This window comes from Cervus elaphus, chromosome 14 (genome assembly GCF_910594005.1).
Source record: "Cervus elaphus chromosome 14, mCerEla1.1, whole genome shotgun sequence".
Classification (NCBI taxonomy): Eukaryota; Metazoa; Chordata; class Mammalia; order Artiodactyla; family Cervidae; genus Cervus; species Cervus elaphus.
Genome location: NC_057828.1, coordinates 62,282,277 through 62,306,801, shown reverse-complemented (window position 1 = coordinate 62,306,801; position 24,525 = coordinate 62,282,277). Strand labels below are relative to the sequence as shown.

General features: G+C 37.3%; 1 protein-coding gene across 1 annotated transcript in view; it reads right to left on the bottom strand.

The window, feature by feature from the left end:
* The window catches only part of AXDND1 (axonemal dynein light chain domain containing 1), a 71,350-nt gene that overhangs the window by 11,298 nt on the left and 35,527 nt on the right, over positions 1 to 24,525 (bottom strand). Inside the window, exons 19-22 of the mRNA XM_043924309.1 lie at positions 19,379 to 19,575; positions 18,273 to 18,369; positions 10,107 to 10,217; positions 1,500 to 1,613 (exon numbers count right to left, since the gene is read on the bottom strand). Coding sequence (XP_043780244.1) covers positions 1,500 to 1,613; positions 10,107 to 10,217; positions 18,273 to 18,369; positions 19,379 to 19,575 — 519 coding nt within the window. The remainder of the gene's footprint in view (positions 1 to 1,499; positions 1,614 to 10,106; positions 10,218 to 18,272; positions 18,370 to 19,378; positions 19,576 to 24,525) is intronic.

Below are 24,525 nucleotides of genomic sequence, written 5' to 3'. Positions count from 1 at the left end.
ATTTCTTTCAGACCTCAGGAACTCATAGAACAGTAGGAGAGATAATCAATAAAATAATTATGGTCTGCATGATTACTGTGATCATAAAGGTGAGTTCCAAGAGCTATGTGTACCCAGAAAAGGGCCCTGCATTTTGTCTAGACACCCCAGGTTTTTGTTGTTGTTGTTGTTTACAGTGAAATGATATTTGAAAGCTGAATAGGAGTTTGTAAAATAGGGAGGGAAGGGCCGGAACTCAGGCCTCAGAAGAAGGGAAGGAGGAGATTTAATAGGTATGACAGATTTAATGGCCAAAAAATAATGTATTCCATATATTTTGCCTTTTATATGCCAAGTACTATACCAGAAGAAAAGTAGAAAATGCTGATCAAAAGAGGCACGGGTGTTATACAATATTTTTATTCTTTTGTACAGTACGTAAAGTGAGTAAAGGATGTATGTTATGGCCTGGGGTCATGCCAACATCTAAACTATTCAGAGCAAAGAAACACCCCAGGGAAGTAAATTAAGACAAAATGGAGGGTGATCATAAATTCTGAAAGCCAAAGAAAATAGTAGTCCACCCAGGAATTACAAGGGCTCTTATGCCAGACTAAACTAGGTTTGAATGTTGGTTCTGCCACTTAATAGCATATGGTTTTCAGTAAGTCAGTTAACCTTTTTGAGCTTCAGTTTTCTTATCTGTAAAATGGGAACAATAATATTTACCTTGAGGTTGTATTGTGTAAGTAAGAGATAACATGTGCAGGCCGTGGTAGGCACTCAATTATTGGTAGTTATCATTGTATTTTCATTATTATTATTATCACAAATGCTCCAATAAGGGTTATTTTTATTATTAATGCCACAGCAGGAGGTGGAGACAGGATAAGGAGAAGAGAAGTGTGGATGGCCTCAGGGAAGTGAGAAAAGGCAGTTCAGAGTGGGAGCTGAAGAGTGGAGACAGGAGTCTAAACAACTATTTGAAAAACATGGCAATGAAAGGATAAAGAAACAGCATCAGAGTAACAGGTAGATTGTGTAGTTATCAGTAGTATAGGTGAATGAGGCCAGTGGGAAATGGCTGAACTTAGAAAGGAAGAGGGACACCCTATCCTTGGAAAATAAAGACATAAGTGTGTGTGCAAGTATGGTTAAATCTAAATGAGGAAAGGAAGGAAGTTGAAGCGTTCACTCTAGATGATCTATTTCTACTTTCAATTGTATATATACATATGTATATACACACACTGCATTTGTTGTTGTTTAGTCATGAAGTCGAGTCTGACTCCCATGGACTATATAGCCTGCCATTTCTTTCTCCAGGAGATCTTCCTGACTCAGGGATTGAACTCATGTCTCTGGCACTGGCAGGTGTATTCTTTACCACTAGCCGTCTTGGAGGCTCAAATATATATATATATTTTTTTCATTATATATTCATTCTTTAAATATATATATTCATTATATATTTTCTTTAAAAATATAAAGGAAAAGGAACTAATACTAAATAATCTTACCTCTTCTGCATTCTCTTCTTTCTTTTCCTTCTCAAGTTTCTTGTCCTCCATGTCTTCTTCAATTTCTTTATGAATCTTTCCTGCTTCAAGCCCACTTAATTTTTTTAGAATATCCTATTAGACACAACAATATTATATTGTAGCTTAGTGGACATATATATTTTTGCAGAAGATTAGCAATATTTCCATTCAAAAATATTTAATGAGCATTAATTTTGTAATTGGGCACTATGCTAGTGATAAGGATACAAGGTTAATAAGAACAGTCCCTGCCTTAAGCAGCTTACAATTTAGTGGACAAGAAAATACTATGGTTACATATAGTCAAAGAGTAGGAGCACCTAAACCAGATCTGGTATTGGGCAGGGGAGAAAGAGAGGGTTCATCAAGAAGGTTTCTTGGAGGACATAATGTCTGCGTTTCCTCTGGAAGGATGGGTCAGGAGAAAAAAGATGGCACAAGTGAGTTCCAGACAGATAATGTTATTTGCGCATGACTGGCACTAAGAACAAAAGGAGGTCAATAGAACAAAAACTCAGAAGCAGATGGACAGGAGCACAGTCACAGAGGAAGGACTAGAATATTATGCCAGGGAGACTGGATTTTATCCTGAAGTACCAATAATTTCATTGACCTGTTTTGCATTTCAAAACAATCACTCTAGCAACATGCTGTTGTTGCTCAGTCACTCACTCATGTCTGACTCTTTGTGACCCCCATGGACTGCAGCACACCAGGCTTCCCTGTCCTTGACTATTTTTTGGAGTTTGCTCAAACCCATGTCTATCAAGTTGATGATGCCATCCAACCATCTCACCCTCTGCCACCCCCTTCTCCTTTTGAATTCCATATTTCCCAGCATCAGGGTCTTTTCCAATGAGTCGGCTCTTCAAATCAGATGCCCAAAGCATTGAAGTTTCAGCTTCAGCATCAGTCTTTCCAGTGAATATTCAGGATTGATTTCCTTTAGGAATGACTGGTTGATCTCCTTGCTGTCCAAAGGACTTTCAAGAGTCTTCTCCAGCACCACAAAACAAAAGCATCAGTCCTTCGGCGCTCAGCTTTCCTTATGGTCCAACTCACATCCTTACATAACTACTGGAAAAACTATGGCTTTGACTGTACAGCAAAGTGATGTCTCTGTGTCTGTTAATTTTGCAGCTGCAGTCACTGTTGGCAGTGATTTTGGAGCCCAAGAGAATATAATCTGTCACTGCTTCCACTTTATCCCCTTCTATTTGCCATGAAGTGATGGAATCATGATCTTAGTTTTTTGAAAGCTGAATTTTAAGCCAGTTTTTTCACTCTTGTCTTTAACCCTCATCAAAAGGCTATTTAGTTCCTTTTCACTTTCGGCCGTAAGAGTGTTACCATTTGCATATCTGAGGTTGTTGATATTTCTCCTGGCAATCTTGATTTCAGCTTGTCATTCATTTACCCTGGCATTTCGCATGATGTACTCTGCACAGAAGTTAAATAAGCAGGGTGACAATGTACAGCCTTGTCATACTCCTTTCCCAACTTGGAAACAGTCAGTTGTTCCACGTCCGATTTTAACTGTTGCTTCTTGACCTGCATACAGATTTCTCAAGAGACAGTTAGGTGGTCTGGTACGCCCATCTCTTAAAGAATTTTCCACACATTTGTTGTGATCCATACAGGCAAAGGCTTTAGCATAGTCAATGAAGCAGAAGTTTTTCTGGAACTTCCTTGCTTTCTCCATGATGCAACAGATGTTGGCAATTTGATCTCTGGTTCCTCTCTCTGCCTCTTTGAAACCCAGCATGTATATCTGGAAGTTCCCAGTTCATATACTGCTGAAACCTAGCTTAAAGGATTTTCAGCATAACCTTGCTAGCATGTGAAATGAATGCAATTGTATGATAGTTTGAACATTCTTTGGCGTTGTTCTTCTTTGGGATTGGAATGAAAACTGACTTTTTCCAGTCCTGTGGCCACTGTTCAGGTTTTCAAATTTACTGACATATTGAGTGCAGAACTTTCACAGCTTTATCTTTTAGGATTTTAAACAGCTCTGCTGAAGTTCTGTCACCTCCAATAGCTTCATTCAGAGTAATGCTTCCTACTGCCCACTGGACTTTACACTCCAGGATGTCCAGCTCTAGTTGAGTGACCACATCATTGTAGCTATCTGGGTCATTATGACCGCTCTTACATAGTTCTGTGTATTCTTACCATCTCTTCTTAATCTCTTCTGCTTCTATTAGGTCCTTACTGTTTCTGTCCTCTATCATGCCCATCCTTGCCATGAAATGTTCCCTTGATATCTCCAATTTTCTTGACAAGATCTCTAGTATTTCTCATTCTGATATTTTCCTCTATTTCTTTGCATTGTTCATTTAAGAAGGCCTTTTTATCGCTCCTTGTTATTCTTTGGAACTCTGCATTCAGCTGGATACATCTTTCCCTTTCTCACTTGCTTTTCGCTTCTCTTCTTTCCTCAGCTATTTGTAAGTCTCCTCAGACAACTACTTTGCCTTATTGCATTTCTTTTTCTTTCGGATGGTTTTGGTCACTGCCTCCTGTACAATTTTACAAACCTCCATCCATACTTCTTTAAGCACTCTATCAAATCTAATCCCGTGAGTCTATTCATCATCTCCTCTGTATAATCATAAAGGATTTGATTTAGTTCATACCTGAATTACCTAGTGGTTTTCCCTACTTTCTTCAATTTAAGCCTGAATTTTGCTACAAGGAGTTCATGATCTGAGCCACAGTCAGCTCTCTAGGCCTTGTTTTTGCTGACTGTATAGAGTTTCTCCATCTTTGGCTGCAACGAACATAATCAATCTGATTTCTGTATTGGCCATCTGGTGATGTCCATGTGTAGAATTGCCTCTTGGGTTGTTGGAAAAGGGTGTTTGCCATGACCAGTGCATCCTCTTGACAAAACTCTGTTACCCTTTGCCATGCTTCATTTTGTACTCCAAGGCCAAACTTGCCTATTATTCCTGGTGTCTCGTGACTTCCTAGTTTTGCATTTCAATCCTCTATGATGAAAAGGACATCTCTTTTTTGGTGTTAGCCCTAGATGGTGTTGTAGGTCTTCATAGAACTGGCCAACTTCAGCTTCTCCAGCATCAGCGGTTGGGACATAGACTTGGATTACTGTCATGTTGAATGGTTTGCCTTGGAAACAAACTGAGATCATTCTGTTGTTTACAAGGTTGCACCCAAGTACTGTATTTCAGACTCTTTTGTTGACTATTAGGGCTATTCCATTTCTTCTAAGGGATTCTTGCCCACAATATTAGCTATAATGGTCATCTGAATTAAATTTGCCCCTTCCTGTCCATTTTCATTCACTGATTCCTAAGAGGTCAATGTTCACTCTTGCCATCTCCTGCTTGACCACATCCAGTTTACCTTGATTCACAGACCTAACATTCCAGTTCCTATGCAATATTGTTCTTTATAGCATCAGACTTTACTTTCACCAGCAGACACATCCAGAACTGAGTGTCATTTCCGCTTTGGCCCAGCTGCTTCATTCTTTCTGGAGCTATTAGTAATTGCCCTTTGCTCTTTCCCCATAGGGCAATGAACACCTTCAGACCTAGGGGGTTCATCTTCCAGTGTCATATTTTTTTGCCTCTTCATACTGTTCATGGGGTTCTCAAGGCAAAAATGCTGAAGTAGTTTGAAGTGGTTTCCCTTCTCCAGTGGATCACACTTTGTCAGCACTCTCCACCATGACCTGTCCATCTTGGGTGGCCCTACAAAGCGTGGATCACAGCTTCACTGAGTTACACAAGGCCGTGACCCATAAGGGGCAAAATAAGTAAGTAGCTCAATTTGTGGATTTGGAGTTTAGATTGGAAGGCTGTTGATTACAGATAAATATTTAACAGTTATCTGCATTTATTTAAAGCCAAGAAAGTAAATTATATTGCCAAAGGAGAACTTGTGAAATGACCAGGGGACAAGGCCTTATTTGGACAGGAACCTAGTCACAAAAAGGGTCAGGGAAGAAAGAGGAGACTGGAAAGGAGGCTAAAAGTTGCCTCAGAAGTGTGAAAGGAAAAAAAAAAAAAAAGAAGAAGTGTGAAAGGGTCACAAGGAAAGCCAAAAGCGAAGAGAGAAGGAGTCAACAGTGTTGAATACCTCAGTGGACTCTGCACAAATATTGACTAAAGACTGTCCTTCAGAAGTTTATTGCAGCAATATTTATAAAACAAATTTATACTTAAGTTCAATGCCCACAATAGGAAAATGCAGTTAAAAAGCATAATATAAACCATACAAGATATTTTATAGCAATTTTAAATTATGCTGTAGCATTATGCACATGGCATAGAAAAATAGTCACAGTATATTAGGATATTTTTCCAAAATGAAAATACTTTTCCTGATAACACACTATTGCTATAAAATATTTGAGCATTACAGAGAAATTAATCATCTCAACCCTCAGAAGTAACAACTTGAATCACTTTGTTGAATATGCTAGTCTGCTTTATCCACATATAAACACATTCATACAAATGAAATAATAAATATATGTTCCTTCATCTGCTTTTCTCAATAACATATCATGGGTGATTCTTATTTCACTATATAATCATCTATTTTATCTGTATGGAATTCTACTACTTGAACATACCATAATTTATGAAAGTAATTTTCTATTGCTCAGTATTTATATTGTCTCTTATATTTTGTTATAAATAATACTGTAATTAATATTCTTATATAGATATATGCTCAAATTATCAGATAGGCTACATAGTTATATTTAAACTTTAAAAGAAATAAGGGATTGAAACTATGAAAGATTACAAAAATAATCAGATTTGAAAAAGAACCGAATAGAACTTGAACAATTAAATTTCAAACAACAGAAAGCTTTAAGAGCAGATTAAACTCTGCTAAAGAGAAAATTAGTGAATTGGAAATTAAGTCAGAAGAAATCATCCAGGATTCAATGAAGGAAGGCAAAGAGATAGAAAATATGAAGAATTAAAAGACACTGGGGACGGATTCCAATATATATCCATTCAGAGTTACAGAAGGAAAGGAAAGAGAAAATACAGTAGAGACAACAATTGAAGAGATGACGACTGAGAATTTTCCAAATCCAGTGAAAGATACCCAGCCAAAGATTCAGAAAACCAAGAGAATCCCAAGTAGAATTTGAAAAGAAAAACTTCATCCACATTTATCAGAGTGAAACCACAAAATGCCAAAGTAAAAAAGAATATCTTAAATGCAGCCAGAGAGAAGAGATTAACTTCAAAAGAATGGACAGCTGGATTTTTATTTATGCCTGTGCTGGGTCTTCCTTGCTACATGGGCTTTTCTCTAGTTGCAACGACTGGGGGCTACTCGTTGTTGCAGTGCACAGACTTATTGCTGTGGCTTCTCTTGTTGCAGAGCACGGGCTCTAGGGTGCGCAGAGCACAGGCTCAGCAGCTGCGGCACAAAGGCTGAGTTGCTCCGCAGCACGTGGGATCTTCCCATACCAGGGATCAAACCCATGTCTCCTGCATTGGCAGATGTATTATTTACCACTGAGCCACAAAGGAAGTCTGACAGCTGGATTTTCAATTGTCAGTTTAGTAACAATAAAACCTGGAAAACAGTGGAAACAGTATCTTCTATGTGCAGAGAGAAAATCATCCTAGAATTGTATACACAACAACAACAAAAAATTAAGAATGAGGGTGAAAAAAAGACATTTTCAGGCAACCAAAAATTAAGTTTGCCTTCAGTAGGTCCTCACTAATGAAAATTCTAAAGATTAAGGCAGAAGGAAAGAGAAGAATAATTCAATGCAATTAGACAAGAAAAAGCAATTAAAGGCATAATAATTGCGGGGGGGGGGGAAGAGGTAACTATATCTATGCGTAGGTGGTTTAATTGAATATCTGGAGAACCCAGAAGAATTTATTGAAAAACTATTTAAATAATAAGATAATTTAATAGAGTCACCATACAAAAAATTAAAATACAGAAATCAGTAATATATACACAGTTACCAATTAGAAGGTATAATGGAAAAGAAGTTTCCATTTAAAATATCAAAAAATAAAATATTCAAGCCTACCTTACAAGAAAAGTGCAAAATGAGAAAACAATAAAACATTATTAAAAGGCATACAGGTGGACATCCTACCAGCCATATTCTTCACAAGACTACTCAACAGCATAAATGTGTGTTCTAAGTTAGTATATAAATTTAATATCACTTGAGTTTTAAAGAATCATATATTTTCTAAAGGGAGATTATATAGAAGAATAAATAAACAAGAATAGCCATCAAACACCCCAAAAAGATTAGTGAAGAAGTGCTGGCCCTACCAAATATAAAAATGTATCATAAGGCCTCAATAATTAAAAGACTGTGGTGATGACTAATGAATAGACAAATTAATATAAAATAATAGAAAACCTAGACACAGACTTAGGTTGAATATAGCTAGTTTCAAATGTTAGAAATATCATAATATTGAATAGTGGGAAATACTACAATGTGGAGGACATATCAGCCTTTTCATATAAACTCAAAGACTGAACTAGGATCAGAAGGTAGGGAAAAAGCTACAAGGAAATGTCTTATCATTTTGTTCAATAAAAGAATAATGTTCTAATAGTCACTGCTCACCAAAAACAAATGGACTAACTCTGAAAGTTCTCTATCACTTCAGGTACTCAAACACAGGCCTAATGATCAGCTGTGTAGGTGTTACACTAAGATTCATGCATCTGAAGGTTGGTTGAATTCAACGACCTTTAAAATCCTTTCTGTTCTTAAGTCTTTGTGATTCTGTTTAGGTCTTGAATTTTTTCCTAGATCAGAAGAGCAGCCAAGATCATATCTATGGTACTTCATTAAGTTTCTAAAACTGTATTTTAATTTAAGATGTATAATGTTAATGAAATCATTCAGTGGTTAATTCAAAATAATTCTGGCCAAGATCTGGGTAGCAAAGAAAAAATGAGAATTTGTTAAGGGTGTACAACTTAAAAAGGTGGTGTTTTTTTCAGTGTTTAAATGTAAAATAAGGAGTTCCCTGGTAGTCTAGTGGTTATGATTCAGAACTTTCATTGTTGTGGCCCAGGTTCAACCCCTGGTTGGGGAACTCCCACAAGCCACATAGTAGAGCCAAAATTAAAAAAAAAAAAAAATTTTAAATAAATGTAAAACAGAAGTCCTGCAAGTGTATAGACAGAAACTTCCTTCTTAGATCCAAGAGCATTGACATATACGCCATCAGATCACACCTGTATAGTTTATGGCTCCAATAGCAACAGGAGCTTCTTCAGGCTTTGCTGGAGACGAACTCCATCAAACGGACTGAAGTAAAAATAAACATTTGTGACTGCCATTGTGTGCTTAGTCACTCAGTTGTGTCTGACTCTTTGCAACCCGACAGATGGAGCCCGCCAGGCTCCTCTGTCCATGGGGATTCTCCAGACAAGAATACTGGAGTGGGTTGCCATGCCCTCCTCCAGAGGCTCTTCCCAACCCAGGGATTGAATCCAGGTCTTGTGCATTGCAGGATTCATTGCAGGATTCTTTCATTGCAGGATTCTTTACCATCTGAGCCACGAGGGAAGCCATTAGGTACATGATATTCATTGACTTGGGATCCTCAGTTAACAGGTGGTTAAAACTATAGGATTAACATAGCAATGTGGAGAGTGTTGAATGAGAGGGAAAATAAACCAAGGAAAGAATATCAACATTTAAGAGGCAGGCAGAGGTGGAAGACTACAGGAAGGAGTATGAAAAGAAAGAAATAGGAGAAAGATGGAATTTTTGTCTTGCAAAGAGAGATGACCAAAAAAGTGAATGGTTAACAGGATCAAATACTACAGAGAAGTCAGGTTAAATATGGGCTTGGAGACACCTGGATCTGACAATAAGATCACTGGGGGACTTTACATAGTTTTAAGAAAAGTGATTGTAAAAAAAAAAAAAGAAAAGAAAAGTGATTGTGCTAGGAAGAAGGGAAATAAGTAGTAAAGGAGGAGAAAAAAAATCAAGGGACATATTTTTTCAGATGGGAGGGAGACTGTGATTATAGATTGCTAACACATTGATAAAATGAAATCATTAGAGAGGAAGGCATTAAAGATACTACAGAAAGAAGACAATGCACATGAGATTAAACACCCAAAGGAAGACATAACCTTGGCTGGGAAGACAGAGACTCAGTGGAGAAGGAGGGGTGTGGGCAGAAGTAGAGAAGTCTGAGGATAGGCCTCAGGAAGTGGCGGGGCAGCTCCCCGCTGTAATACATTGTGCTGTGGTCAGTTGTGTCCCACTCTTTGTGACCCTATGGACTATAGTCTGTCAGGCTCCTCAGTCCATGGGATTTTCCAGGCAAGAATACTGGACTGGGTTGCCATATCCTAGGAGGCAAAATCACCCTCCAAGAAAGTGAAGAGAGATGTTTGGGTGAGGACTCTCTTCTTTAGAAGAGAGAAGAGCAGCCAGTGCTCTTGGTTAGAACCCAAATTCTCATAGAGTAAATGAATGAGGATTCAAAACATTGGTTGGAAAAAGTCAAGGAACTCTTATCTACTGAAATACAGGAAGAGTGTGAACGATGACCAGTGCTAATGCATGGCAAATACCTCTTCTCCAAGTAGCTGCCGTTTTTCTTCATGTGTCAGTAACTTTATTTTTCTGCCTCTAAGGCCAGAAAGGAGGCGAGAGGACGTGGTGATCCAGTCATAACATTCTTTCTGAGAAGAGACAAAAGGTAATCACTAAACAGGAAAAATCAGATCATACCAACTCGTTCATTCACTTACTCCTACTGAGGAACTGCTAAGAGTAATTCCTTCAACATTTAACTTTAAATTCCTTTAAATATAACTCCATTGAATTAACTTTGTATCAGCTCAGAGATTTGTGCAGAAGTGATTTTCTATTAATATAGACCTAAATCACATCATCTCTTATCAACAGGGTTTGGGATCTAGGTTGAAATGGGACAAGTAGTAAAGTGCTATAAAACTAGAGGCAGAAAGGTTGTTGGATTTACTAAGGTCTAATGACTTGTCCCAATAAATGTTATGCAACTGACCAGGGTCAATTACAATTATATGACAATAACAGCAGCAAACACTTATGTAGCACTCTGCTCTACGCATTGTACATTACTAACTCATTTGATCCTCATTATGAGACTATTACTATCCTCATTTTTTAAGATGAGGAAACTGAGGAACAGAGCAGTTAAATATCTAGCTCAAGGTCACATATACATTTATGTACTGTGTTTAGATTCTAATCCAGGTGGCCAGGGCTCTTAACCATTACAAAAATATTACTTCTCCTGCCCCCAATAAAGTGAGTGAATAGACTTGAAGCACTTTTTTAGAAAAGGAGCTCATCTCTTATCAAGATAACATGATTGGTCCCCAACAGGTCTTATTCCCTCAAAGGGAACAGAAAAACTACCTTTACTAAGATCACCTACCACTAAGCTTTGGACTCAGTGTTTAAAAGATGCATTATTCCTTATTAGTGAGAAAAAGCAGAGGGAACTAAGAAGCATTATTTTCTCTGGGGAAGGGGATTTGGTCATTCACACCATCAAAAAAAAAAAAAAAACCAAATATAGTACCATGTGGGGAAATAATCACCCACTTTAGGTCCTCGAAGCAAACCATAAAAAGCAGTAATATGTCTCATATTTTTCTCATGACTAAACTTTTATTGTGGAATTATTGTGAAAAATCAGAGCCAAAAAATTTTTAAAAATCTAGTCTAAACCCTTGTGTTATAAATAAGGAATAGAAGCCTCTTCAGATAAATAAGTTTACCACAGCTCTGTTTCCATCACTGTTTAAATTTTGCATTCAAAGAGTTAGCTTGATGTCTTACTGCATATCAGAAAAGAGGATCAAACAAGGGAGATCAAAGTATTGGGTTCTAATCCTTAGTTCTTCTAATTGGTTATGGCTTCTTGAGTAAACTCTTAACAGTCTTCATCTATTAAAAACAGATGAAGCTGTTGGTTTACTCTAGATGCCCCCTATGTACTGGGGAGCTGGTAAAACATTTATTGGTGGAGGGGGGGATCCCTAATTTGTAGCATTCATTGAATTCCAAAATATATACTCTCATAGGGCAATTTCAATGGTAGGCATCAATTTAGTATGTTATCACTGAATGTGGAGTTGGGAAGAAGTCTGCACAGTCAGCTCTTGTGAGCCAGCCTGAGCCTCCATCATACCACTGCCCCTAAAGATCCTTCCAGCCACAAAATTTGATGCATATTTTAACTTTATCATACCTAGAACAAAAACATTTGTCAACTTTGAAAACAGTAATGACATTTTAAAAGTTTTAGTTCTTCAGAGTTAGTTCACCATCCATGAGAAATAAACTATTTTCAGCTGAATTGCATTCTATAAAGCAGATCCTAGTCATTTTCTTACAAACTTCTGAGACATTGAAAATACTGCCATAGAACATCTGGTGGGAAAAATATCACTACGAGTCTTTAAAACAATTATTTACTTATTTGGCTGCACAGGGCCTTAGTTGTGGCATGTGGGGTCTTTCAATTGTAGCATGTGGAATCTAGTTCCCTGACCAGTGATCAAACCCAGGCCCCAGCATTGGGAGTGTGGAGTCTTAGTCACTGGACCATCAGGGAAGTCCCAATAAGAATTTTTGATAAAAGCTTCATGGCTATCTACAGAATCAAGGAAGTTTTCCTAAAAAACCTTTAACATCACCTTTGATGAGCTAGACGGAGATAGCTCGGTTGCCAATCAATACACGTGAATCTCCTTCCATCAATACTCTGATTCTGATAACATCTGATTCAGGGCTGTTAATTAATGCTTCTGATGTGAAAAGACTAAAATTCTTGTCTGGGGAGAAGGAGAAGGTCCTAAATGTTAAGCCTATTGTAGAGGATCAAAAACAAGAGAACAAAAGGCTACAGGAGATAGTCTAATAAGTGGTGGGTCTACAGTAGTAATGTAGTTATTAAGAATCCATCATCTCCAGGTCCCCCCAAAAGGGTAGCAAAGCTGAGATCTCTGAGTTTACCTCCTGAAACACTGCAAGAGGCAACTCTCCAGCACCACTCTTCAAAGTCATACTCTTTTCAGAGGCCCAAATCCTGAAACTGGCAGCAGTACCTTGGGCAACATAAAGGTTACTGTAACCCAAGGAGGATAGCAGGGTCTTGATAGATTACACAGGGCAAGACAAGAAAGAATGGCATCAATTTCAGCCAGAAGTCAGTTTGAAGGGCACCAGCCAGAAGTCTTCTCATTTCTATCATGGTAGGTATTTCTTTGGCATTGAAAGGATTGTTCCTTCCCACATGTTCTCAGAACTATCAGGTGCTGGTCAGTGTGTGTCTTTCACCAGTCTTGGCCTGCTGAAGTTTATCTCAGAAATCTTTCCAGGTAATCTGCTGATTGCTCAAATTATGAACAAACGCCAAGGCATCAGTGACTCTAACACATTATAGATGATCAACCTAACACACTTGAAAAAAGACATCTGGCTTATTCTAGGTTTTCAGCAGCTGCTTCAGCTGTAGTGGACCCAGTGTTGTACTCTGACTGGATGCCAGGACTCTTTGACATAGTGCTTCTAAACAGCGAATGAAAACATAAGCCAGTCTCATTTCCAAGTGAAGCAGCTGATATGCACTGAGATCATCTTTTTTTCAGAAATAGGCATAGGGGTAAGAATCCCAAGAACTGAGTCCTCTTGAAAGATGGCAGCCCAGCTGGGTGAGGTCCAAATGAATACATCAGGATCAGATTGGAGGTAAATAGGGTCATTAGTTACTACACTGCCTTGATGGTCTTGGGGAACTAGATCATCCCCAAGACTTTATGAAGACTTCTCTAGGGGATTATTATGGTAGAGTGAAGTATGAACCATCAGTAAGGGTGATCAAACTCCAGAGGATGCTGACTTAAGGGGCCTCCTGCTCCAGAAACCAGTCCAGCATCATGCAACTCTCACATTTATCAGGAAGGAGCCCAAGAAATATCAGATTGTGGGAAACCATCATTAAGGTCAAATATCAGTCCTTTGGGTTGCAAGATGTTCTTCTTCAGGTACTGGAATGTAGCTGGAGTGTGCTACAAGCCACACAGCATCATAGTATGCCCACACTAGAGAAAGCTTCTCTGGAGAACCATCTTCTACTCTTCACCTTGTAGGATATGCATAAGGCCATATAAGTTCCAGAGTCTGATGTCATAAAGATTCACATACCACACAGGTTGTCCAGGAGACGAGGGGAAGACAGTTGTAGTCAGGATGGGGATGAATTTGAAATGAAGATAACCCTAATGAGAGGGGTTTGTTGCTGTTACTAAGTCGCTTCAGTTGTGTCCAACTCTGCAACCCTGTAGATGGCAGCCCACCAGACTCCCCCACCTCTGGGATTCTGCAGGCAAGAACACTGGAGTGGGTTGCCATTTCCTTCTCCAATGCATGAAAGTGAAAAGTGAAAGTGAAGTCGCTCAGTTGTGTCTGACTTTTAGTGACCCCATGGACTGCAGCCTACCAGGCTCCTCTGTCCCTGGGATTTTCCAGGCAAGAGTACTGGAGTGGGTAGCCATTTCCTTCTCCAGAAATAATATATAATTCTATACAAATTGCTCTATAAAATAGAGGAGTAAAAAATACTTCCCAACTCATTTTAAGAGGCTAACATTACCCCTAATATCAAAACCAAAAATATTAGAAAACAAAGTAAACTATTAATATATAATCAGTATCTTCAAGAACATCAATGCAAAAATTCTACACAAAACTTCAACCAATTGAATTTAGTAATATATAAAAAGATAGTATACCATGATGAAGTGGGGTTTATCCCAGGAACATTAAGGTTCATTTAATACTCAATTCAAAAATCAATCAGGGACTTCTCTGGTGGCCCAGTGGTTAAGAATCTGCCTTCCAATGCAGGGGACACGAGTTTGATCTCTGGCCAGAGAACTAAGATCCCACATGCCCATGGGGCAACTAAACCCATGCACCACAACTAGAGAACCCAAGCACTGCAACTACTGACCCTGTATGTCCTAAAGCCTGTGCTTCACAAAAAAAGCCTGTGCCCTGCAACTAGAGAAAGTCTACGCAACACAATGAAGATCCAGCACAGTCATAAATAAATAAATAAATAAATGTTAGTTGTCATGTTAAAAGACTAAATAAGACAACTCATCGACCGTCTCAGCAGAGGCAGAAAAGGGATTTGATAAAATCCAACATTCATTCCTGACTCTAAAAAGGTTTTTAACAAACAAGGAATAAAAATAAAGCTTCCTCAATATGATCAAGGACATATAGGAAAAGCCTACACCTTCCATTATACTTAAAGATGACAGAATAAATACTTTCCCCCTAAACTATAACAAGGATGTCTGTTCTCACCACTTTTACTCAATCTGGTATTGGAGACTCTAGTTAGTGCAAGAAGTCGAGAAAAAGAAATTAAAGGCATGAAGATTAGAAAAAAGAAATAAAACTGTCCTTATCTGCAGATGACATAATTATGTACATAGAAAATTCTAAGGAATCTGAAAAAAAAAAACTTTTTAGCAGGGATAAGTGAGTTCAGTAAGGTCACAAGATATGAAATAAATATATTTAAAAAATCATGATACAATGCTCATTGTAGCACTGTGTTCAATAGCCTAGACATGGAAGCAACCTAAATGTCCATCAACAGAGGAATAAAGATGTGATACGTATATATATACATATAACGGAATAGTACTCAATCATAAAAAGAATGAATTACTGACATTTGCAACAACATGGATGGACACAGAGATTATCATACTAAGTGAAGTCAGACAGAGAATGATAAATGTCATATCACTCATATGTGGAATCTAATTTTAAAAAATTTTTTAATCATTTTTTAAAAATGATACAAATGAACTTTTACAAAACAGAAAGTCTTACAGATATCAAAAACAAGGTTATTAAAAAAAAAAAAAAAAAACAAGCTTATGATTACCAAAGGGGAAAACATGGGGGGAAGGGATAAATCAAGAGCTTGGGATGAACATACCCAAACTATTATATACAAGATAGATAATGAACAAGGACATCCTATAGAGCACAGGGAACTCTACTCAATATTCTGTGATCACCTATAAGAAAAAAGAATCTAAAAAGGAATGAATAGAGACTTCCTGGTGGTCCAGTGGATAAGAATCTGCCTGCTAATGCAGGGGACATGGGTTCAGTCCCTGATCTGGGAAGATCTCATGTGTCACGGAGCAACTAAGTCCATGGCGCCACAACTACTGAATCCTGCATGCCTCCTATCTGAGCTCTGCAACAAGAGAAGCCACCACAATGAGAAGCCTGTGCGCTACAAGAAAGAGTAGCTCTTGCTCTCCACGACTAGAGGAAGCTTGTGTGTGCAGCAACAAAGACCCAGCGCAGCCAAAAATAAATAAATACCTAAAAAGAATGAATACATGTATATGTATAACTGAATCACTGTGCGTACACCTGAAACTAACACAACACCATAAATCAACTATATGCCAATAAAATTAAAATTATTAAAAACCAGTGATAATCCTGTTACCAAAGAATAATAACACATTGAAATTACAGAACAATATAATTTGCAACAGCACCAAAATATAAAATACATAGGAATAAACCTTACAAAGACCTATATACTGAAAACTACAAAACTTTGCTGAAAGAAATAAAGAACTTAAATGAAGAGATATACAATCTTCACAGGCCCAAAAAGACTCAATACTGTTAGGATATCATTTTTCCACAAATTAATCAATAGATAAAATGTAATCATAAGAAAAATCCCAACAGGTTTCTTTGGAAACATTGATAAGCTAATTCTAAAAACTTCACATATGGAAAGCAAAGGACCTAGAATAGCCTGGGCAATCTTGAAAAAGAACAAATTTGGAGGATTTACATTACTAATCTTAGAACATTATAAAACTATAGTAATCAAAACAGTTTGATAATGGTGACAATGTTGACACACAGATCAATAGAACATAGTAGAATATCCAGAATAATATCCATATATACGATCAATGTGCTGTGGTTAGTCTCTCAGTCATGTCTGACTCTTTGGGACCCCATGGACTGTAGCCTGCCAGGCTCCTCTGTCCATGGGGATTCTCCAGGCAAGAATACTAGAGTGGGCTGCTGTGCCCTCCAGATTTTTAAAAAAGATGAAAAGGCTTCTGAATAGAGAGAGGGTAGTTTTTTCAACACATGGTGCTAAACAACTGGATATCCAAGTGCCAAAATGTGAACTTCAACCCATATCTGGCACCAGAAAAGAAAAAAATGGGTCACTCAAAATGGGTCACAGATCTGGACCCACAAAGCTTAAAACTATAAATCTTCAGATGTTACTATACAAAATTTTTCTTAGATAACAATACCAAAAGAAGACCCATAAAAGAAAAAAAAATGATAGATTGAACTTCATCAGTTAAGAAATTCCCCTTTTTGAAAGACATTGTTAAGAGAAGAAAAGGAAGTCACAGACTGAGAGCAAATACTTCTAAATCACACATCCGATAAAGGACTTTTATCTAGAATATACAAAGTACTTTCAAATTCAATGATAACAAAACAAACCAATAATAAAAGGCCAAAGATTTGAGCAGACACTTTGCCTTTTTTCCATGAATAGTTTATTAATTTTATTTCACTTGTAATGACTTAAATATATCAAGTAACCAGTAACCAAATTATAAAACAATTGTATTTCTTTTTTTAGCATTTTTCCAGTTTTACTGATATATAATTGATGTATAACACTGCATATGTTTCATATGTACAACATAATGATTTGATATATGTATGTATTGCAAAATGATTACCACAACAAATTCAGTTAATATCCATTACCTCACATAGTTACATTTTTTTTTCTCTTGTGATAACTTTTAGGATCTACCCTCTTAGCAACTTTGTACCTTTCACCAAAGGAGATGTAATGCCAAATAATCCCATGAAAAGATGTTCAACGTCACTGATCATGAAGGAAATGCAAATTAAAACTACAATGGCATACCACAAGCCACTTACTGGAATGTCTAAAATTGAAATCACTGACCGAATCAAATTTTGGTGAGGGTGTGAAACAACTGGAACATTCATATACTGCTGGCAGGAACGTAGAAGACAGTTTCTCAAAAAGCTAAAAACACAAGCCATATGACCTAACCATCCCATTTCTAGATATTTATTTAAGACAAATGAAAGCAATACATATGTACATGCATATCCATTAAAGCTTTATTTGTAATAATAAAAAAATGGAAATAATTCAAACATTCATCAACAAAGAATGGTTGATAAATGGTGTATTTCCATTCAATGAGATACTGCTCAGCACTAAAAAGCAATTTTGATAAAAGCAACAGTATGTGTGAATCTAAAAATAATTCTGCTTCGTCAAAGAAGTCAGACAAAGAAATGTATATATTCTGTATGATTCAACTTATATAAATTCTAAAACTTGAAAACTAATCTTTGGTGTTAGAAGATGATCAGACGTTGCCTGGGACAGGACAAGGCTGTAAGGAGAGATTGATTATAAAGGGGTACAAGGAAACTTTGAGTTTGTTGGATATGCTCCTTTTTCAATCATAGTGATTATTTTACAAGTGTTATGTACATTTTAGAAATTATCAAATTGCACATTTAAATATGTGCAGTTTGTTGTAAAGCAATTACGCCTAAAAAGTCTACTTAAAACAAAAGTAAGTGGAATATAGAGTTATTACCTTCATCTTCTCCAGTTCATTAAGTTCCTTATCAGGATTTTTTTCTAAGTGACTTGCTTTATTCACAGCCATAGCTACTACCAGCTCTTTGCAACAACTGCAAAAAAAAAAAAAAAAAAAAAAACCACACACACACACACACACACACACACATACAGAGCATCACCTTTTTATTACTGGTTTCTCCTATAAGTCCAATACAGTGGACATTTACCATAATAATTAAGCTACTGACTGACCACATAATAATTTGTTTCTTGCTCAGTTTCTCAGTCCTATCCTCTCCCTCCCCTCCATTCAAGTCATGTTCAACCATTGGTAACACTGAATGGAAATGAAGGTGAAACTGACTAAATTGTTAAAGCAACTTCCCAAATCTGAAGTAATCATAGTGACAGTACGCTTCCTAGTTAATAAAGTACAGTTTTATAGACATCTTATTTGATGGGAATCTTCTAGTTTTTTAGATATAAGGCTTTTTTCCTCTTTTTAAAAAAATTTGTCTGCACTGGGTCTTAGTTGTGGCGTGTGGGATTTAGTTTCCTGACAAGGGATCAAACCCAAGCCTCTGGCAATGAGAGCTCAGAGTCTTAGCCACTGGACCATCAGGAAAGTTCCTCACTTTTTGCTTTTTTAAAATATGTTTTGGTTGGTGTTTAGTGAAATATATAAAAGTATACATTCAATTTTCCATGGAATTACATATGCAAATTATACTTACTCCCCCCACAGTAGGTGCAAAACTGCAATTTATTTATGCAATTGGTTTGTTTTGTTTTTTTTGTTGTTTTACTTCTCACTCCCTCATACATATACACTTCCTATCCTGCTTATGCGAACACTGTTTTCAAAGGAATTCTAAAGTAATTAAGAGAACACCAAAATTTCACATTCCAACAGGACAGTGTTGAAGATAGTTTAAAAACTGAACTAGTATTTCTTTCAGGGTTTTAAAACAATCCCTTATTGCTACCACTAACTGCCCTTCTCTCCTCTGCTTTTTTTTTAAATTTTTAATGGAGTAGAGTTGATTTACAATGTTTTTCCTCTGCTTTATGTCACGTTTAATTTTCAACAGAAATAATAAAATAACCAGATAGTTTCACCTGCTCAAATAGCTGGAATATTGGGTCAACTTTTTTGCCAGGGCAATTGCATCTAGCTCTAACTTGGCAATTCCTAGGTCATGTTTTTCAACACTATTCTCCAAATTTATGAGAGTATCTGGATCAGGAAAGTCAGGAATCATTAAAATCAGCAAATTTACCATCCACCGGATCATGGGTATATGCAATTCATCCATCTGTTAAAAAAAAAAAAAAAGATTATAATATAAATGACCCATTTAAAATAAATCAAACAGCAAAAACCATATAAAGTTTAAAATAGAACTGTTTTGTAACAAATCAATTATCACATCAATCCAAGTCCAATCAATCCAATCTAATCAATTAAATCCTTAGTGAGATCAGAGTCAGGTCTTTGTGAGGAAGTGTCAGGCCTTAGTGAGGACCATAGGCTTTAGTGAGGAGCTGATATAAATTAAATCAGTCAAACCAAACTAATCAAACTAATCAATCTAATTTACTCAATCAATCCTTCAATCAAATCAAGCCCAGCAAGGATTTAGTGAGGACCAGAGTTAGGGGTGTTGTAGGTATTCATAGAACTGTTCAACTTCAGCTTCTTCAGTGTTACGGTTGGGGCATAGGCTTGGATTACCGTGATATTGAATGGTTTGCCTTGGAAGTGAACAGAGATCATTCTGTTGTTTTTGAGATTGCATCCAAGTACTGCATTTCGGACTCTTTTGTTGACCATGATGGCTACTCCATTTCTTCTAAGGAGTATGGAATGAAGCAGGGCAAAGGCTATTAGAGTTTTGTCAAGAGAACTCACTGCTCATAGCAAACACAGTCTTCCAACAACACAAGAGAAGACTCTACACATGGACATCACCAGATGGTCAACACTGAAATCAGATTGATTATATTCTTTGCAGCCAAAGATGGAGAAGCTCTATACAGTCAGCAAAAACAAGACTGGGAGCTGACTGTGGCTCAGATCATGAACTCCTTATTGCCAAATTCAGACTTAAACTGAAGAAAGTAGGGAAAACCACTAGACCATTCACATATGACCTAAATCAAATCCCTTATGACTATACTGTGAAAGTGAGAAATAGATATAAGGGACTAGATCTGATAGACAGAGAGCCTGATGAACTATGGACGGAGTTCGTGACATTGTACAGGAGACAGGGATCAAGACCATCCCCATGGAAAAGAAATGCAAAAAAGCAAAATGGCTGTCTGAGAAGGCCTTACAAATAGCTGTGAAAAGAAGAGAAGCGAAAAGCAAAGGTGAAAAGGAAAGATATTCCCATTTGAATAAAGAGCTCCAAAGAATAGCCAGGAGAGATAGGAAAGCCTTTCTCGGTGATCAATGCAAAGAAATAGGGGAAAACAATAGAATGGGAAAGACCAGAGATCCCTTCAAGAAAATTAGAGATACCAAGGGAACATTTCATGCAAAGATGGGTTCGATAAAGGACAGAAATGGTATGGACTTAACAGAAGTAGAAGATATTAAGAAGAGGTGGCAAGAATACACAGAAGAACTGTACAAAAAAGATCTTCACGACCCAGATAATCACAATGGCGTGATCACTCACCTAGAGCCAGACATCCTGGAATGTGAAGTCAGGTGGGCCTTAGAAAGCATCACTATGAACAAAGCTAGTGGAGGTGACAGAATTCCAGTTGAGCTATTTCAAATCCTGAAAGATGATGCTGTGAAAGTGCTGTACTCAATATGCCAGCAAATTCAGAAAACTCGGCAGTGGCCACAGGACTAGAAAAGGTCAGTTTCCATTCCAATCCCAAAGAAAGGAAATGCCAAAGAATGCTCAAACTACTGCACAATTGCACTCATCTCACAGGCTAGTAAAGTAATGCTCAAAATTCTCCAAGTCAGGCTTCAGTAAAACGTGAACCGTGAACTTCCAGATGTTCAAGCTGGTTTTAGAAAAGGCAGAGGAACCAGAGATCAAATTGCCAACATCCACTGGATCATCGAGAAAGCAAGAGAGTTCCAGAAAAACATCTATTTCTGCTTTATTGACTACGCCAAAGCCTTTGACTGTGTGGATCACAATAAACTGTGGAAAATTCTGAAAGAGATGGAAATACCAGACCACCTGACCTGCCTCCTGAGAAACCTGTATGCAGGTCAGGAAGCAACAGTTAGAACTGGACATGGAACAACAGACTGGTTACAAATAGGAAAAGGAGTATGTCAAGGCTGTATATTGTCACCCTGCTTATTTAACTTATATGTAGAGTACATCATGAGAAACGCTAGGCTGGAAGAAGCAGAAGCTGGAATCAAGATTTCCGGGAGAAATATCAATAACCTCAGATATGCAGATGACACCACCCTTATGGCAGAGAGTGAAGAGGCCTCTTGATGAAAGTGAAAGAGGAGAGTGAAAAAGTTGGCTTAAAGCTGAACATTCAGAAAACTAAGATCATGGCATCTGATCCCATCACTTCATGGGAAATAGATGGGGAGACAGTGGAAACAGTGTCAGACTTTATTTTGGGGGGGCTCCAAAATCCCTGCAGATGGTGACTGCAGCCATGAAATTAAAAGACGCTTACTTCTTGGAAAGAAAGTTATGACCAACCTAGATGGCATATTAAAAAGCAGAGACATTACTTTGCCAAAAAACGTACGTCTAGTCAAGGCTATGGTTTTTCCAGCGGTCATGTATGGATGTGAGAGTTGGACTGTGAAGAAAGCTGAGCGCCGAAAAATTGATGCTTTTGAACTGTGGTGTTGGAGAAGACTCTTGAGAGTCCCTTGGACTGCAAGGAGATCCAACCAGTCCATCCTAAAGGAGATCAGCCCTGGGTGTTCATTGGAAGGACTGATGCTGAAGCTGAAACTCCAATACTTTGGCCACCTCATGTGAAGAGTTGACTCATTGGAAAAGACCCTGATGCTGGGAGGGATTGGGGGCAGGAGGAGAAGGGTACGACAGAGGATGAGATGGCTGGATGGCATCACCGACTCAATGGGTATGAGTTTGAGTAAACTCCGGGAGTTGGTGATGGACAGGGGGGCCTAGCACGCAGCGATTCATGGGATCGCAGAGTCGGACACGACTGAGCGACTGAACTGAACTGAACTGAACTGAGTTAGGGGAAGGGCAACTCTTCCTGAGAAAGAGTTAAAATGACTACTACCTTTCACAAGTCAAAGATATTTTCCCCACTAACTAAGACCCTGTTGCTTCTCTATTACACTAATTCTTCTTAGAGAATTAATTCTCTAAACTGTTCTTTCATACATCAATGGCCTGGATGATACTGTCATTGAAAGAACTCATTTTTGTTTACATAAAATATTAATAAATCCTTAGACCATGCTTATGAAATAAAGTCATATTTATTATCTTTGTTTCAAACCTATATTAAAGAGATTAAATGACAGAAACAAGGTCATGCAATACTTCACAGATGAATTTAAAATTAGAATCAAATTAAACACAGAAGAATATCTTTTACTTTCACAAAGATACGGAATCATTCTCTTTAATTAGATAAAGAGTGAAAATGATTTTTATAATAAATCAAAGATTTACTGTGATTCAGATACCAAATTCTTAGGAGAAATTTTAAGATGAAGTGTTTTGTAAAAAGGCAGGTTTGTTTCAAATTTATTGATCTTTTCAGGGATGACAAGTGGCAAAACAGTCGTCTCCTAGCTGATATAAAAAAAAAAATCACAATTCAAGCCTTTAAAATATAATTGATTTTGGGATTTCCCTGGTCCAGTGGCTGAGACTCTATTCTTCCAAAGCAAGGGGAACAGGTTTGATCCCTGGTTGGGGAACTAAAATTCCCCATGCCTGATGGCATGGTCAAAAATTTTTTTTTAATATATAATAATGATGTTAACAATGAGTGAAAGAAATCTGGGCTTCCCAGATGGCGCTAGTAGTAAAGAACCTGCCTGCCAATGTAGGAGGTGAGGATTCAATCAATAGGTCAGGAAGATCCCCTGGAGGAGGGTATGGTAACCCACTCCAGTATTCTTGCCTAGAGAACCCCATGGACAAAGGAGCCTGGTGGGCTATAATCCATAGCATCACAAAGAATAGGATACAACTGAAGTGATTTAGCATGCACCCACACAAAAGAAATTTATGCTATAGAGCAGTCATTTTGAAAATGGACAGTTGGAAGGATTTCCTTCTTGGTTTGATTTTGCTGCTGAAAATGAAATATGGATCACTTTTAAAAACTCTCAAATTCGGGACTTTCCTGGTAGTCCAGTGGCTAAAGACTCCATGCTCCCAACACAGGGGGCCTGGGTTCAATCCCTGGTCAAGGAACTAGATCCCACATGCCGCAACTAAGAGTTCGAATGTCAAAACTAAGACCCAGGGCAGCCAAATAAATAAATACTTTAAAAAAAAAAAAAAAAAAAAACTCTCAAATTCATATACTTGAAAATCTGGAAATAAGTTTCTAATTGTTTTAAAATCTTACAAATAAAGTGTTTCAATTGATTGCCAATCTTTTGTTTAAAAAAAGAAATGCTGCATTGCCTAATGATTATAAAAACAACTGACTGACATTATGGCAAATGGAAAATTTTACTATAATGAATTTCTTCAATTTGGATTGCTTCTTTGCAAGCTCTTATTTTAGCAATGACAGTCCTTAAAAAAAAAGTAACAAAGTAAACTGAACTTAGCAGACCTTCAGATGGCTTTGTCACTAAGTATTAACCTGTGCTTATAAAAAAATTATGAAGCCTGTTTGATCAAATCAATTTTTTAAAAAATCATTACTAAAAATAATTTTTAAATATTATTCATCTCATCCCTTTTGACTAGTCATATATATTTTACAATGTAGAAAAAAAGTCAATAGATTAAGTCTCACATGTAAGTTAGAAATGAATTGTTCAATGATTTTTTGCTGGTAGAGATACACAATAAAAAATCTTTGAAGATCGGTTTTACTGCCAAGCAGCACAAATTATATGAAGGTATAAAGAAAAAAACAAAAAGATATCTGGAAGAAAGTGGATCAGAAAGAAAAATGAAAGATGAGTGAAATAAGGATAAAATTTTCCATTTTAAAATACTTATACCAGTTAATATAGATTAATATGGATATATACAGTTCCTTGAGAAATATATAATCTTGCAAGCTTTATATTCAGTTTAACTACATTA